This window comes from Pipistrellus kuhlii, unplaced genomic scaffold, assembly GCF_014108245.1.
Source record: "Pipistrellus kuhlii isolate mPipKuh1 unplaced genomic scaffold, mPipKuh1.p scaffold_m20_p_15, whole genome shotgun sequence".
Classification (NCBI taxonomy): domain Eukaryota; kingdom Metazoa; phylum Chordata; class Mammalia; order Chiroptera; family Vespertilionidae; genus Pipistrellus; species Pipistrellus kuhlii.
In genome coordinates, this window is record NW_023425460.1 from 29,191,746 (window position 1) to 29,207,160 (window position 15,415).

The window sequence follows — 15,415 nt, forward strand, 5'->3', positions numbered from 1 at the left end:
AGGGAAAGAGAGAGAGAAATATTGATGTGAGAGAAACACAGCCTTTGGTTGCCTCCTGCAGGAGCACCCACCGGGCCCCAGTGGGAGAGGGGCCTGCAACCGAGGTACTCTGGTCCGCAGGCCGTGGCTCTATCTACTGAGCCAAACCGGCTGGGGCACTAAGACTCGCTTAATCTTTGTGAGACTAAGAGATTATGTTGGAAGTATTACCATTGGTTCGATTACTTTTAAACAAAACATATGGGGTCATTGGAAAATACATTCATTATTAATTTATTTGATAGTTACATATTCACATATTTCAAACTTTGAAACATAACTTCCTCTAGAAACCATAGAAACTTGGTGGAAAGCTACAAAAGATGACAATCTACCACCTAGCGATGAAGAAAGGAAGTTTCAGTTTTTTATCTCATATTTGTGCTCTCCCCTCACCACTTAGGACAGTTGTATGTACACAGAAATTCAATACTTCACGACTTAATAATAGCTTGTTCATTTGACCGCACTCTTAAGTCAGTGAAGCATTGTGGAATTCTGAGAACTGGGGAAAAGTCATTGGTTTCTAATATTTGGGGAGCAGAAGGTACTTTTCTATTCATTCATCTCAAACCACTCCAATCCAAGAATTCCACAAGTTCCTGGTCCACAGAACCAAGACCACACTACCCTTGAAGAGACATAAATCAGTACACCAATGGGATCCCTGATGCCAACCACTTATTTTGTTTTACCTACTACAATAATTAAAATTAAGTCTTCGAATTTAAGTTTACATATCTAAAAGCAGGAATGCACCGTCTTTAATCTTAAACCCTAAAACGAAGGGAGAGCCGACATTCCAAGGTCCTGGGCCTATTGTTAAAACGGGATCTATTTTGCGTTGTTTTTCCTCCCTACCCCCCTTTCTGATTTCCCCCTTTCATTCTTCTCTTTTCACTTTCAAGTTAACAGACAAGCAATGAAGGCCAGCCTGGTGTTTGCATGGAATAGCTAGTGCCCCTCCCAGGATTATTTCACTATCCTGGGTTTCCCCACCTGAAAACTCCCTTCGAAAATACTTTTTCCCCAGTCTTTCCTGGAAGACGGAATTGTGTCCCTCCCAGTACTCCGCTTTAATCATTATTAACTAAGCCTTCTTTCCACATGCCATTCCCACTTTTAGCACAATTTTCTTAAATCGCTTTCCACACCACACAGAAGGGGGATTCTTAACCTGTCCACCTGAGAATTTTACCTATGCTCAGTCTTGCTAGTAGAAACCTCTTGTTTTTTTAATTGAAATCAAAAGGCTTGATTTCAAAAAAAAAATTTTTTTTTTTTTACCGGACTTTACGAATGCTGTGTAAGCCTCCCAAAGACTTCATAACACGTATCAAACTTTTATCTTTTAAAACGTTTAGGGCTCAGTGCCTCCACGGGCATCGGGTATTTATTCTGAATTTTGCTTCTTAAACAGAAGGCTCGTGGGAGGAGCCGTTTCGACCGGGAAGTTCAGAGAAGCAGTTCCACGAAATTTGCAACAGTTGGTGCCTGGTCATCGGCGGGCTGGGAGCGACCCACGGGGCCGGCCTGAGACCCTAAAGCCCCGGGGAGGGGAGGAGGGGGCCGCGGAGGACAGAGCGGCGGCGCGGGGGCGCCGGGACTGCGCTCCGGCCGCAGGAAGGCAACGGGCTGGGCTGCCCGAGGCGGCGGCGGCGGCGGCGGCGGCGGCGGCGGCCACGGCCAAGGATCGCGAGCGGGAATCGCAGCCCGGCCGGCCGGCTGCGCGCGCCCGGAGCGGAGCGTGCACTAGGTCGCCTCCCGGGGCCACGCCGGGGCCACGGCGAGGTGAGGCCGGCGCCGCCCCCGCGCCGCCCCCGGCGGGAGGCGCGACGCCCAGGCGGCGGGTGCGTGCGCGGCCCCGGGGCTACGCGGCTGGGCGTGCGCGGGGCCGCGGCGGCGGAGGCTGGGCCGGCCGGGCGGGCGGCAGAAGATGGCGAGGGTGTGTAGGCGGCAGCAATGCTCCGTTGAGAAGCGCGGCTTTCGGCAGGAACTGGACTCCTGGCGCCACAAGCTCCTCCACTGTGTAGGTGAGCTCCTCTTCCCGCCGCCCCCGGGCCCCGGGCCGCCCCGCCGCCGGCCGCCCGGGACGTGGGAGGGAGCCGGGGCAGGCATTGCCTCTCGCTCCGGCCGGCCCGCCCGCCCTCTTTGGCTCGGGCGCCCCCCTCCCCCATCCCCCGGAGCGCGGGCGCGCGACCTCCGGGCGGGCTCCCCGGGCTCCGGCCTGGGCGCGCGCCCTCCGCGGGGCGGGTTCGCGGGCGGCGGGGCTTGCCGTCCTCTCCCCTGCCTCGCGGGTCGGCCCGGCGCCGCCTGCCCCTCATTGTGGATACTCGGCCCCGCGGGGCTGACACTTGACGGGGGTCGCTGCCGCCGCGCGTCCCGCCGAGCCCAGCGCGGGGCTGGACCGGACCGAACCTGGCCGGACCGGGCCTGGGGGCGGGGAGGGGAAGGGGGAGGACATGCTGGGCCCCAGCGCAGCCCCGGCCTCCTCCGCGCTCGGGGGCGCCTTCCCCGTCCCGCGCCGCCCCTCCCCCCCGCGCCCCGGCGGCGCGCGCCCCCGTCCCCACGCGCACGCGCGGCGGGCGGGCTGGCGGGCGCTCGGGCGCGTGCGGGGCGTGAGGCGGCGATGGGGGCGGAGGGAGCCGGAGCTGTCACAGGCCCGGGGTCCGCCTGACCGAAGCCAAGTGGGGTGTCATGGCCGCGGGGGGCAGCGGCGGCGGCGGCGGCGGCCGGGGAGTGAACCCTCGACGCTCGGGTCGGTGTGTGTGTGTATTTGTGTTCGCTGTGGTGTGCACGGCGGGGAGGGTGGAGGGGTAGGACCGGGTCCGACCGAGAAGACTCGTCGCTCTTGTCCCCTCCCGGGCGGGAGGCGGGGGGATTTGCCGGAGCCGCAGCCGCCTCCTCGCCGAGAGCCTCGTCCTCCGCCCCCCGGCCGTCGGGCCGCCCGGGGTGGCCTCCTCCCCGCGGGTCGGAGCGGGTGCGGCCGGGGGGCGCCCGGGGAGGGGCCGCGCGGCCGGGCTGCGCCTCTCTCCTCACACTGTGTGTTGTTTTTTTTTGTCTGTTTTTCTCTCCCAAGGTCCCGTTTCCCTCGGTGCGGCGGCCGGCGGGACCATAAGGGCTTAGCTCATATATTTAACCCCCCTCCGAAAAGTAAGTGGCCCGCGTGGTGTCTCCGCTCCGCCCGCCGCCCCCTCGCCCCGGCCCACCCCCGGGTCGGGCGCTCCCGTCCTCCTTCTCCACCTCCTCCTCCTCCTCCAGCATTGTCGTTTCCCCATCTTGGCTTCGGCGCCGCTGATGTGCGGGGCAAATGCGCTCTGGTCGTCGTCGTCGTCGTCGTCGTCGTCGTCGCTCTCCTCCTCCTCTTCCTCCTCCTCCTCCTCCTCCTCCTCCTCCTCCTCCGCCGTCCCCCACGCCCAGTCCTCGGGGAGGCACGGCATCGCAGCCCCCACCCCGCCCGCCCGCGGGGAGCGCTCTTAGCAGCCGGGTCTTCCCCGGCCGAATTCGGGAGATTATCTCTACCGGTTCGCTCGGGCCCCCTCGTCCCCTCCTTCCCCGACCCGGTGTTGGAGGAATTATGCAAATCCTGCTTTCTGGTGTCCATTCAGCGGCAATTTCATGCGGTGAGAAGTTCTCTTTGTTGTGTGAGGGGGAGAACAGACACCGATTTAATAGACATATCTGCTGGGGGGCGGGGAGGGCGGCGAGGGGGTGCCGGAGAGGCTCAGTTTGGAAGAATTACTGCACTTGGTGCGCTCCGTGTCTTTGTGTTGGAGCTTTCCGGCCTGACAGGAGGAGGGTATGCCCGTTTTTTACCACGTCCCACAAGGGAGGTGTTCTAGGATAGATGATAAAGCAAAACTGAAACTTCAACCAAGTTAAAAAATAAAATAAAATAAAATAAGGTAACCTTTACTTAGAGGATATAAAGCCTTTCCATTTCTGTAGTGTTTCATTAGGAAAACGGACGTGGATTTTGTTAAGAGATTTGGACTGTAGTAACGTGAAACATGATTAATATAAGCAGGGCTGTAAGGTATCTGATACCACTTTGATTGTCCAAAGGTTAAAAGTACATTTTAAAACATATGCTTGTGTCAGTAATAAATGCATGAATCAGGTTTTTTTTTGGTGTAATTTGTCGTATGAATATATTTTGAAATCTCCCTCCTGTCAATCCAAGTCTAGCTCTGCCCTCCAGGAATCAGCCTACGGTTTATCAGTTTTCATTTGCCCTGCTCTGTCTCTGCTTGTTTTGTTCTTTCAAACCTATCTTAACACTGGCTAAAATGTTATGTCTGCTTTAAACACTTTTTGAATTATGTATTTGTTGTAATCATCATATAAGACAGCTTACAAAAGGCATTTAGAAGGTTTTGAGACGCATTGAGTTTTCTGAATTGTGAGTTAATACAAAATCCTGAAATAATTGTGAAATATTTTTAGTTTTTGTATTTGCTTCACTTTTTTAGTGATTTTTTAAAAAGTAGGGGTTTTTGTTTTTAAAAGATTTTGAAACTGATGACTATAATTCTAAGGATTTCTTAAGTTACTTTTAACTTTAGATGGTTTCAGTGTGTTGATTATCTTATTTTAATTGTTTGCTTTGAATCCTAACCTTCTGCCTCAGGCCCTCTAGTGTGATTAGTTACTGCTGCTTTACAAGGCTTTTTAGAAACTTGACTAATAAATCCTGTAAATATCTGAATTGATTATCAAATTTTAGATTCATTTTTTGAAGGAGGATATTAATCTGGTGATCATTTTCCTTAAAACATACTTTTGACTCCCAAATTTCCACTTTCGAGGTAGTAAAGTTCAGGAGATATTTAGAGTCCAGAGTGCAGAGCAGTATTTTAATCTGAACAGTAATATGTAGTTGATAGTATCCCAATTAAAATCATTTGAGCCTCATATTTTCTCTTTTATTATGCAGGGTGTGGCAAAAGTAGGTTTCCAATTGTGAGTATGTAAAATGTAGAGTTTATTCTTGTATGTTTATTAATTATTGTATTGTTTTCCATACGAACATCTGTAAACCTATATATGTGATTTAAGGGGAAAGTTATAAGGAATCAATTATAGTGTTAACTATCTGTATTTAAAAGGGCTCCAATGATCCTTATGTACAGTCCAAAAGGTAATTATGTATGTTGTTTGTCACTAGCAGATGTAATAATTTATCTTTTATTTTGGTGGGCTTGGTTCTGAGCAGTTAGCATTCTATTTGATTCTGTTGACTCACTGATTATCTTAATACTTTGGGGTTATTTGGTTTCTATATTTAAATTATAGCAGTCTTAGGATTAAAAATGAATTCTGTTTCCAAAATCTAATTTTTTGTGGGGGTTGGAGGGAGGTGGGCATGTCTGTTTTGTGGAGGTGGAAGTGTTGGTGTCTCCATTAATTATGAGGTTTTAGTTGAATTGGAGTTAGGAGGTTCATGCAGTGATTATGATCAAGATGATTATTTGGTCACCTGGTGCTTATTGAGGCATCCTTTGGAAAGTCAGTTCAGCTTCCAGGAAAATTGAGGTTCTCTATGCTGCCTGGTGTGATGTGACCTTGACTGCTCCTCATCCTTGCTATATTCTTAAGAAGCTCTTCCCAATATAGGGAAAAGTTGTGATTTCAACTTGGTTCTAGCTTGGCTGAAGGATAGCAAGATAAATCTCTTTGATTGACACAGTTATTATTTCAAATTGGCCTAATTTCCTCAGATATGTTTGTAGCTGGAGCAATTTTAGGCAGCATCTGGATAATACTACTTAAAACAATTTTTTTAAGTCTTATGGTCTACATAATATGACCTGAAATTTTTTTACAGAGTGAGGATTAGGTGTTCAGTGTCTATGGGGACCTGCCATTTCTGAGTACTTGCCTAATCACTTAGATGTTTATTAGTGCTATTTTTAGGAAGGAAAGGCAATTAGGTAAGTACTTCAGTTAAATATTTATTAAGCATCTGCTTTGTACCATGCACTGTGGGCAAGCAAAGATATTGGGGAAGCTGCCCCAACCTTCAAGGACCTTTAGTCCTTAGAGAAAATACAGTGTGTTCAGTTACAGTACAAGGCAAAATGTGCCTTCCCATGGTGCAGGCGAGTGGTTAGGGGTATTTAGAAATGAAAGAAGTCTCTCAAGATGATGAAGGAAGACTTCATGAAGAATGTGGCAGATTCTGGCTTCATTTTGATGAATATGGAAAAGGCGTTCTTGTCATGAAAAGTGAGTTTGGGGCACTCCTGCCCCAGGAGGCAACTGGTGGTGGCAATGGGGGGGAGGGGTGGAAAGGGGGACAGGCTGTGCTGGGGTAGCGCCAAGCCACCAGCCAGGGCGGGTGGGGGGTGGTGGCTGATTGCCCTGCCCAAAGATGGTCCTGATCACTGGCCAGGCCTAGGAACTCTCACCTATATATTGGGAACAGTCTTTTAGATTTAGAAATTAAAACCTACTCTAACAAAAAACAGGATGATACAGCGATATATGCATGGACTCTGGCTTGCACATTTTGTAGTCAGCCTGATTCTGACACTTAAAACTGTGTGACAAAGCCAATTATATAACTTATCTCTGCTTCAATTTTTCCACCCTTAAGATGGGGAAAATGGTACTACTGCCTCAGAAGGATCATGTTATGTACTACTTTTTATAATTGGCAAAAAAAATGTAGTTGCCCATACAACAGCAAGATGCCTTTCATCTGTATGAAAAGTGTGGTCACTGGTGCTCACAGTGTCCCAGATTGCCAAAGGGATGTCCGACTGCCGGTTTAGGCCCAACCCCCCCCAAGCCAGCAGTTGGACATCCTTAGTGCTGCTGCGGAAGCTGGAGAGGCTCTGGACGCCACTACTGCGATGCTTGCCAGTCATGAGCCCAGCTTCTGGTTGAGGAGCGAACTGATTAACCAGGGTGCAGCTCCTGTGTTGAGCATCCGCCCCCTGGTTGTCAGTGTACATCTTAGCAACTGGTCGTTCTGCTGTTTGGTCAATTTGCATATTAGCCTTTCATTATATAGAATTAGTTTCAGGTGGTTAGACAAATCATATTTTACTGACTTATCCTTTCTTCTGTTTCATCTAGTCTGTTGAACCCTTCTCTTATACTTTTCAATGCATTTCTTGCATTTAAATGTGTAATTAAATCTTCATAATAATTGTACTAGGTGGGCATTATTTTATTGTTTTGTTAATCCTCACCTGAGGATATTATTGGGGGTTGGGGGGCATAACATCATTGTAAGAGAGAAACATCAATTGGTTGATTCCCATATGTGCCCAGACTGGGAATCAAACCCACAAATATTTACTGAGCATCTAGGTATGTGCTCTGACTGGGAATCAAACCTGTAATCTTTTTTCATGTACAGAATGACACTCCAACCAACTGAGCCACTCAGCTGGGGTGTAAGTGGGTATTATTTTAATGTATAGATAGAAAAATTACTGTGGATTGATGCTACTATCAATTTATGGTGTTCAGCCTAAACTGGAGTCTCAGCACTGGGAGTTCTTTTGTGTATTCTTGCTCAGTTCCTGCAGTTTATCACAATGGGTCTCTTTTAGCCCCTGTGTGCTCTTACTTCTCTCTCAGCTGATGGTCTTGTCACCTACAGAACAGTGGAAATTGAGGCTTTTGAAAGGAAATACTTTTCTAATATTCTCCTTTTCATCTCTAGGACTACTTGGAAAAGTTGAGTAAAATATTCTCCTCTTCGATTTTTTCAAATATTGACTGGTTGAATAAAACCACTGAGATGTTCGTAAGAATTGAAAATGTAGGTCCTACTCCAGATCTGCTGAATTAGAATCTTCCAAGGTGGGGCATGGGAATCTGTATTTTAAACAGAGATCTCAGGTGATTCTTGTATACACTGAAGTTTGAAAAATACTCGCATGTAGAACAAACTTACTTTAATCAACATGCAAAGCCCTCCAAGATATTTGAGCCCCGTCAACTTCTTCAGTCACAGCTCTCTCTATATCCTACCCAGTTCTCACTTTTTAATCCTTCAAGTCCTCTAACCATAAAATATAGGACACTCTTTTTCTAGTGTGCAAGTATTATTATACTACTTTTTTACCTTCTTCCCTTTGTTTCTCCAGTTCTATCCCGCCTGGTTTGTAAGACATTTGAAGTCAATGCTCATGTCATGTTTTTTTATTTTTAAGTATTTCATGGTGGTTTTGTTTTTGTTTTGTTTTGTTTTTTTTTTTTTTTTTTTTAGTACTGGCAAAGTACTGGCACACAATGGATGCTCAGTATTTGTGGAAAGGTACTTTGAAATATTACAGACTAAACAAGAGACTGAAATTAAGAATAGTTCTATTTATAGTGACTCAAGTTGCTTAAGCAAAATAAAAATAAAATCGAAATAAGTGTAAGAAAGAGGGAATGCAGGCATTTTGGTCACAAACAATCTAAAGCTAGGTTCTGACATGACTGTATTTAGGAGTTTGACTTGTGTCATCAGGAATGTCTTTTTATCTTCACCTTTAACATTCCTTTCATCTTTTGGTTTCCTTCGGCAAATATAATGGTAAAAATGATCAGTGGCAGCTCTAGCTTTATGTGATTCTTAAAATCCACATGTCTCTCTTTCTTGTAGTAGAACCAGCCAAATTGGGTGTATGCAAGGACTCATTGTCAGGCTCAGGTCATGTGACCTATCCCTGAATCAGTTCCGAAGGCCCGTGGAGGGTGATTCTCTGACCCAACTTGGGGGCAGGTACTTGATTTTGGAGAAAGACTTTAAGGAAGGGCAGAGTAATTCTTGAAAATTGGATGCTGTTACCTAAGAAAGGGAGATGGATGCTGGTTTGGCAAAATTTATAAATTCCACATATGAAGAAATTGACTTATTTGGACCAGGTTATGAGTTGTAATATATCCCCTCCAAAAGATATGCTGAAATCCTAACCCCAGGTGTCTGTGGTAGCTTTATTTGGAAATAGGGTCTTTGCAGTTGTAATGAAGTTAAAATGAGCTCCAAAGTAGATATGAGGTCCTAATCGAATAACTGGTGTCCTCATAGGAAGAGAGAAATTTGAATACAGACAGGGAAGACAGCTATGTGAAGACAGAGGCAGAGATTGGAGATACACTGCCACAAGCCAAGGAATGCCAAGAATTGCTTACAATCACCAGAAGATTCAAAGAAGCAAGGAAGGATTCTTCTTTAGAGCCTTTAGAACAGGGGTGGGGAACCTGTTTTCTGCCAAGGGCCTTTTGGATATTTATAACATCATTCAGGAGCCATACAAAATTATCAACTTAAAAATTAACCTGGCTGGGCCAGTGTGGCTCAGTGGTTGAAGTGTTGACCTATGAACCAGGAGGTCAAGGTTTGGATTCCTGGTTAGGACATATTCCCAGGTTGCCAGCTCGATCTCCATTCAGGAAGCAGCCAGTCAATTATTCTTTCTCATCGCTGATGTTTCTATCTCTCCCTTTCCCTTCCTTTCTGAAATAAATAAAAAAATAATTTAAAAAAGTTAGCCGGCTATATTTGGTCAAACATTTAATTTACTCACCCCTAATGCCTTGGCAGGACTGACCAAATGATTTTGCAGGTTTTTTTGTGGTTGTATGTTCCCACCCCTGCTTTAGAGGGAGCATGGCCTTGCCAATGCCTTGATTTCTGCTTTCTAATATCCAGAACTGTGAGCAAATACATTTCTGTTGTTTTAAGCCACTTAGCTAGTGGTAATATGTTTCAACAGTTCTAGGAAACTGCTATAGGCCATAATCAAATCTGAATCTCAAATCAGGAATATATAAAATTTATTTATATATAAAAATATATAAATAATCAGTACATATAAAATTTATTTTTTATCTGTTCATCCTCTTAAAATAAAATCCTGACCATAAACTTTCCCAGTAAATATCTTTTCTATTTTAAATAGATTTTGTAGGGATTTGGGATGACTTTGGAATTTATGGGTTTGGCATTTAAAAATGCAGTATGGGGCAAAACTAGGCTACTAATTGTGACTATGTGAAACACAGTTTACTCTTGTATTATTAGTTATTAATTATTGTGTTATTTTTCACATGAACAACTGTAAATCTACTTTTACTCCAACCTACATATACTATTTGATTAAAATTTTCCCCTTAGCCATAATAATTTGACATGAAATTTTATGATTGACTAGAGGTGCAGTTCACAAAACTCGTGCACAGGGGGTGTGTGTCCCTCAGCCGAGCCTGCACCCTCTCCAGTCTGGGACATCCCTCTCACAGTCAAGGTCTGCTGGCTCCCAACTGTCACCTGCCTGCCTTCCTGATTGCCTCTAACTGCTTTTGCCTGCCAGCCTGATCGCCCCCTAACCACTCCCCTGCCAGCCTGAGTGATTCCTAACTGCTCCCCTGCCAGCCTGTTTGGCCCTAAGTATCCTCTCCTGCAGGCTTGGTCACCCCCAACTGCCCTCCCTTGCAGATCTGGTCCCTCCCAACTGCCTCCCCTGCTGGCCTGATCACCCACTATTGCCCTCCTTGCAGGCCTGGTCCCTCCCAACTGCCTCCCCTGCTGGCCTGATCACCCACTATTGCCCTCGCAGGCCTGATCCCTCCCAACTGCCCTCCCCTGCTGGCCATTTGTGGTGGCCATCTTGGGTCCATGTGGGGGCAGCCATCTTGTGTGTTGGAGTGATGGTCAATTTGTATATTACTCTTTTATTAGATAGGATAGAGGCCTGGTGCACGAGTGGGGGCCAGCTGGTTTGCCCTGAAGGGTGTCCCGGATAAGGGTGGGGGTTCCCTTGGGGCATAGGGCAGCCTGGGTGAGGGGCCAGCCACGCCCCCAGCGACCCAAGCAGAAGCCATAGTATCTGGGATTTATTTATTTTCTATAATTGAAACTTAGTAGCCTTGAGCAGAGCCAAGCCTCCTGCTTGCTCAGTGGCCGCAGCCATTTTTGTTGGGATTTATCTATTTCTATAATTGAAACTTTGTAGCCTTGAGCGGAGGCCAAGTTAGGACAGGGTGTGTGGAAAGCTTGGCTTCCTTCATTGCCAGGGAAACCCAAGCCTCCTGCTTGCTCGATGGCTGCAGCCATCTTGGTTGGGTTAATTTGCACACTTGCTCCTGATTGGCTGGTGGGCATGGCTTGTGGTTGTAGGAGAGTGATGGTTAATTTGCATATTACTCTCTTATTAGATAGGATTCTTTCAGTGTTTCTTTATAAAAATAAAAGCAAATGTTAATATTTTTCTTACTTTTTTCTCCGTTTCATTCATAGAACAATACATAGAAATAACCTTGTTCTTTACTTTGAATTTTTTTCCCCCACTTACTATACCTTAGCTATCTTTCCGTATCAGTATATAGGGCACATTCTCAGTTTTTCATTGCATTCCATTGTGTAGACAGACTATTATATTTAGCTATGTGGTTATTGAATATCTGAGTTGTTTTCACTTTCCACTGTCACTAATTGTATTGCCATGAATAATATTGTACATAAATTATTTTTTAAAAATACGTCTTGATTGATTTTAGAGAGAGAGGGAAAGAGAGAGATGGAAACATTGATTTATCAACATCTCTATTTGTTGCCTCCTGCACACCCCTATTAGGGATTGAGCCCACAACTTGGCCATGTGCCCTGACTAAAAATTGAACCAGTGACCTTTTTATGTATGGGACAACACTCAACCAACTGAGCTGTTATACTAGCTGGGCTCAACTTGGTTTTTACTAGCATTTCCTATGAGTGAGGTTGAGCTTTTTATTTTTAAGGCCATTGCTGTATATGATCTTGAGTTGACTTCCTGCAGTGATGATCATGATACACTAGAGGCCACGTGTACGAAATTCGTGCACTGGTAGGGTCCCTAGGCTTGGCTAGCGATCAGGGCCTATTGGGGCCTTCCAGTTGCTTGCTGGAGCCTTCCTTCCCTGGCTACCGGCTGCGCTGCCCCCTGGTGGTCAGCACACGTCATAGCACACGATCAAACTCCTGGTCTCCCAGTTGAACTCCCAAGGGGGAACATTGTGCATATTAGCACTTTTTATACATACATACATACATACATATATATATATATATATATATATATATATATATATTGTCAGTGGTGAAAATGTGTTGTGTGTGTGTGTGTTTAACATTGATTTTTCACAGAGAGGAAGGGAGAGGGATAGAGTGTTAGAAACATTGGTGAGAGAAATATCGATCAGCTGTCTCCTGCACACCCTACTGGGGATGTGACCGCAACCAAGGTACATGCCCTTGACTGGAATTGAACCTGGGACCCTTGAGTCTGCAGGCCGACACTCTATCTACCGAGCCAAACTGATTAGGGCTGAAAATAACGTTTTAATGGGGGAGGAAAGGCAGAATATGATGGTTATTAGAAAAAAGTACTTCTGGATTCTCCCCTTTCAATTCATGAATTTTCACATATTCAGAATTTATTCTTATAGAATGGATTCTGAAAATTCATTTGTTTTGTTACTGTTTTGGAGGCCTGCAGAGTGTGTGATTGATACAATCCAGGCATCCAGGTTTTTCTACCCTCATGCCTCTTCCACCTTTTTCAAGGAAGCATGGATTGTTATAATTCATTCTCTTTGAAATGCTTCAAAGGATTGTAGAACATTGCTCAAATTTTGCCCAAAGGCATGATCTTATACTTACTAGGCATTTGCTAAAGTAGTCTTTAGTTGGTATAAGTTGATTTCTGTAAATGTTTTTGCTTTTATTTAGCATGTTCTACAAAATGCTAGACCCTTTCATGATGCTGTTTTTTTGTCTCCAACTTACCTGTTGTGTCTGTTCTTTTTGGCACTTCATTCTTTTTGTGTCATAAGCATTCTGTTTACTGAAGGTTGGGAGAACTGTTTTGAGCTTTTTGGTAGTAATGACAGTATGTTTGCATTCTGAACTAAAATGTCTCTCCTTAAGCAGTTATATTTATACAGCTATTAATGCTATTAAGTATTGTGTTGCAATAGTTTGTGAACATTATTTTCTCAAAATCTTTATCTTGGAAACTACAGGAGAAGCATATCCTATATAATAAAAGGCTAATATGCAAATGTCCCCTCCACTGGGAGTTTGACCAGGGGTCAGGGCCAGCCTTCCAACCTCCTATGTCTCCTCCCCCTGGCTGGCCTGGACTGATTGGCTTCAATTAAGGCGGGCCGGCTGAACTCCACCCGTGCACAAATTTGTGCACAGGCCTCTAATAGTAAAATACCAGAGAATAAAGATAAAAGTAAATGTGCCTAGTTAAAAGAACAGGCAGAATGAGAGTAGAAACTAATAACTCAGAGGACAATGCTATATTCTGAAAGCCAAGTTGACAAGGAAATAGATACCCACTGACTCATAAATACAGACCCAAAATGTTGTATCAAATAATGGATTATTCAAACAATAACAACCTCTTTGCTTTCGGGACAATGTGTATTTAGATGGTTTAGCTGACTTGCATTTTAATTTATTAATTGAGCCAAATGTTTGGTTAGTATATAGGCTAGCTACCCAGTACTATGCTATCCTGTTTCCCCGAAAAAAAGACAAGTGTCTTATATTAATTTTTTCTCCCAAAGTTGCGCTAGGTCTTATTTTCATGGGATGTCTTACCTTTCCATGCACTAGGTCTTATTTTTGGAGGATGTCTTATTTTCGGGGAAACACGGTAGATGCAGGGATACAGTGATGTGCATAGCAGACTGTTCCTGCTTGCCTGGCACTTGAGGGACCTATAACTACACAATAAAATAAGAACTCTGAAAGGAGACATTGTTCTCTGTGTATGTATTAGGTCTAGTAATAATTAATGTCGTTTTCTAATATTTTTAAATCGAATTTATTTAAACAATACAACAAAATTTAATCAACAATATAGTTGCCGTTGTTTTCTACTACTTGTGCCCAATGCTCAGGAAGCATTTTAATCCCTCTGTTGTAAAATTCTTGTGATTTTGATGCAAAAAATTCGGTCAATGCATTTTTGAGGCATTCTTCATTATTAAATTTTTTTCCAAGAAGAAAGTTTTGCAAAGAACGAAACAAATGGTAATCGGAAGGGGCAATATCAGGAGAATATGCAGGTTGAGGGAGAACTTCCCATTCCAACTGGCGCAGTTTTTCAGCAGTGATTCTTGCAGTATGCAGTCGTGTGTTATCGTGGTGAAGAATTACAACCTTCCGATTAATCAGCGTGGGTTCTTTTTCTCTTAAAGCTTGGGCTAACCTTTCCAATTGGGCACTATACACTGCACTTGTAATGGTTTGGTTAGATAGTAAAAATTCATAATGAAGAATTCCTTTAAAATTCCACCAAACACACATCACTTTTTTCGCATGCAAGTCAGGTTTTGGCGTGGGCTGCGGAGCCTCATTTTTGTCCAACCATTGAGGCCGCCTTTTCAAATTAACATACAGCACCCATTTTTCATCTCCGGTAACAATTTGCTCTAAAAACGGCAAACGGTTTTGACGAGAGAGGAGCGAACTGCAAATTTGTGACTCTTTGATTACGGTGTTGTCGGTCAACTCATGAGGAACCCATTTTCCAAACTTTTGGACTTTGCCAAGTGCACGCAATTGATTGGAAATTGTTTTTTGTGAACAATTTAAAGTTGTCGCAAGCTCTTGTTGGGTAATTTAAGGATTTTGCACCAAAAAAGCTTGAAGAGCTTCTTGATCAAAATTGGACACATGTCCTCGACCACTCTTGTCATCTAACGAAAAATTTCCCTCGCGAAATTTCTCAAACCAACGCTGGCATTTTCTGGCGCTAACTGCATCTTGACCAAGAGCACTACAGATGTTCTTTGCAGCCTCACTTGCTTTTCTTCCTAATTGGAACTCGTAAAGCATGCAGTGCCGAATATGCTCTTCATCCGCCATCTTCTTAGCCCTAGTTTTGCAACAAAAACCAAACCAAACACAAACTTTTTCAAGCAAAACTTGTTAATTGCACTTCACACGTTCTGTAGATACCACGTGTTTGAAGGTTATGTCAATACAAGTCAACGCCAAGCAAGATTTTAAACGAATGTTTAAAAACGACATTAATTATTACTAGACCCGATAATTATGTTTTTGGTGGGAGCAGATTGTAGTAATAGAAATTTTCATTTGAAAGGTGCAGGATAAATGAGAGTTAACCAAGGGAAGGTTGAGGAGAAGAGTGGTATGTGGAAAGGATTTTTCCAGGCAGGGTATCAGAATATGTTTTCAGAAGACAGAAGAAGAAAAATTAGACTTCAGCTTCCTTTTTAGAACTCTGGTTTATGTAAATATATTTCCTTTTCAATACTTGGTGATTCTTAAACATGCTTAACTAGGCCCAGTTTGAAATATTCTTGCACTTCTTTTAAAATTAGGGAAATTGATATGTGTGAAAATTTGAGG

General features: G+C 44.6%; 1 protein-coding gene across 7 annotated transcripts in view; it reads left to right on the forward strand.

The window, feature by feature from the left end:
• The first annotated feature begins 1,740 nt into the window (after nucleotides 1-1,740).
• LCOR (ligand dependent nuclear receptor corepressor) overlaps nucleotides 1,741-15,415 on the forward strand; it is a 96,338-nt gene continuing 82,663 nt past the window's right edge. Inside the window, exons 1-2 of one of the 7 annotated variants that reach the window (XM_045581956.1) lie at nucleotides 1,741-2,072; nucleotides 3,119-3,192. Coding sequence is in view for 2 of the 7 variants with exons in the window: in XM_036438719.2 (XP_036294612.1) it covers nucleotides 1,976-2,072 (97 nt within the window). In the remaining 5 variants the exon portion in view is untranslated. Of the gene's footprint in view, nucleotides 2,073-2,590; nucleotides 2,798-3,118; nucleotides 3,193-3,496; nucleotides 3,663-15,415 lie in introns of those variants that run through there. The other 6 variants (XM_036438724.2, XM_045581954.1, XM_045581955.1 and 3 more) reach the window with 6 other exon arrangements.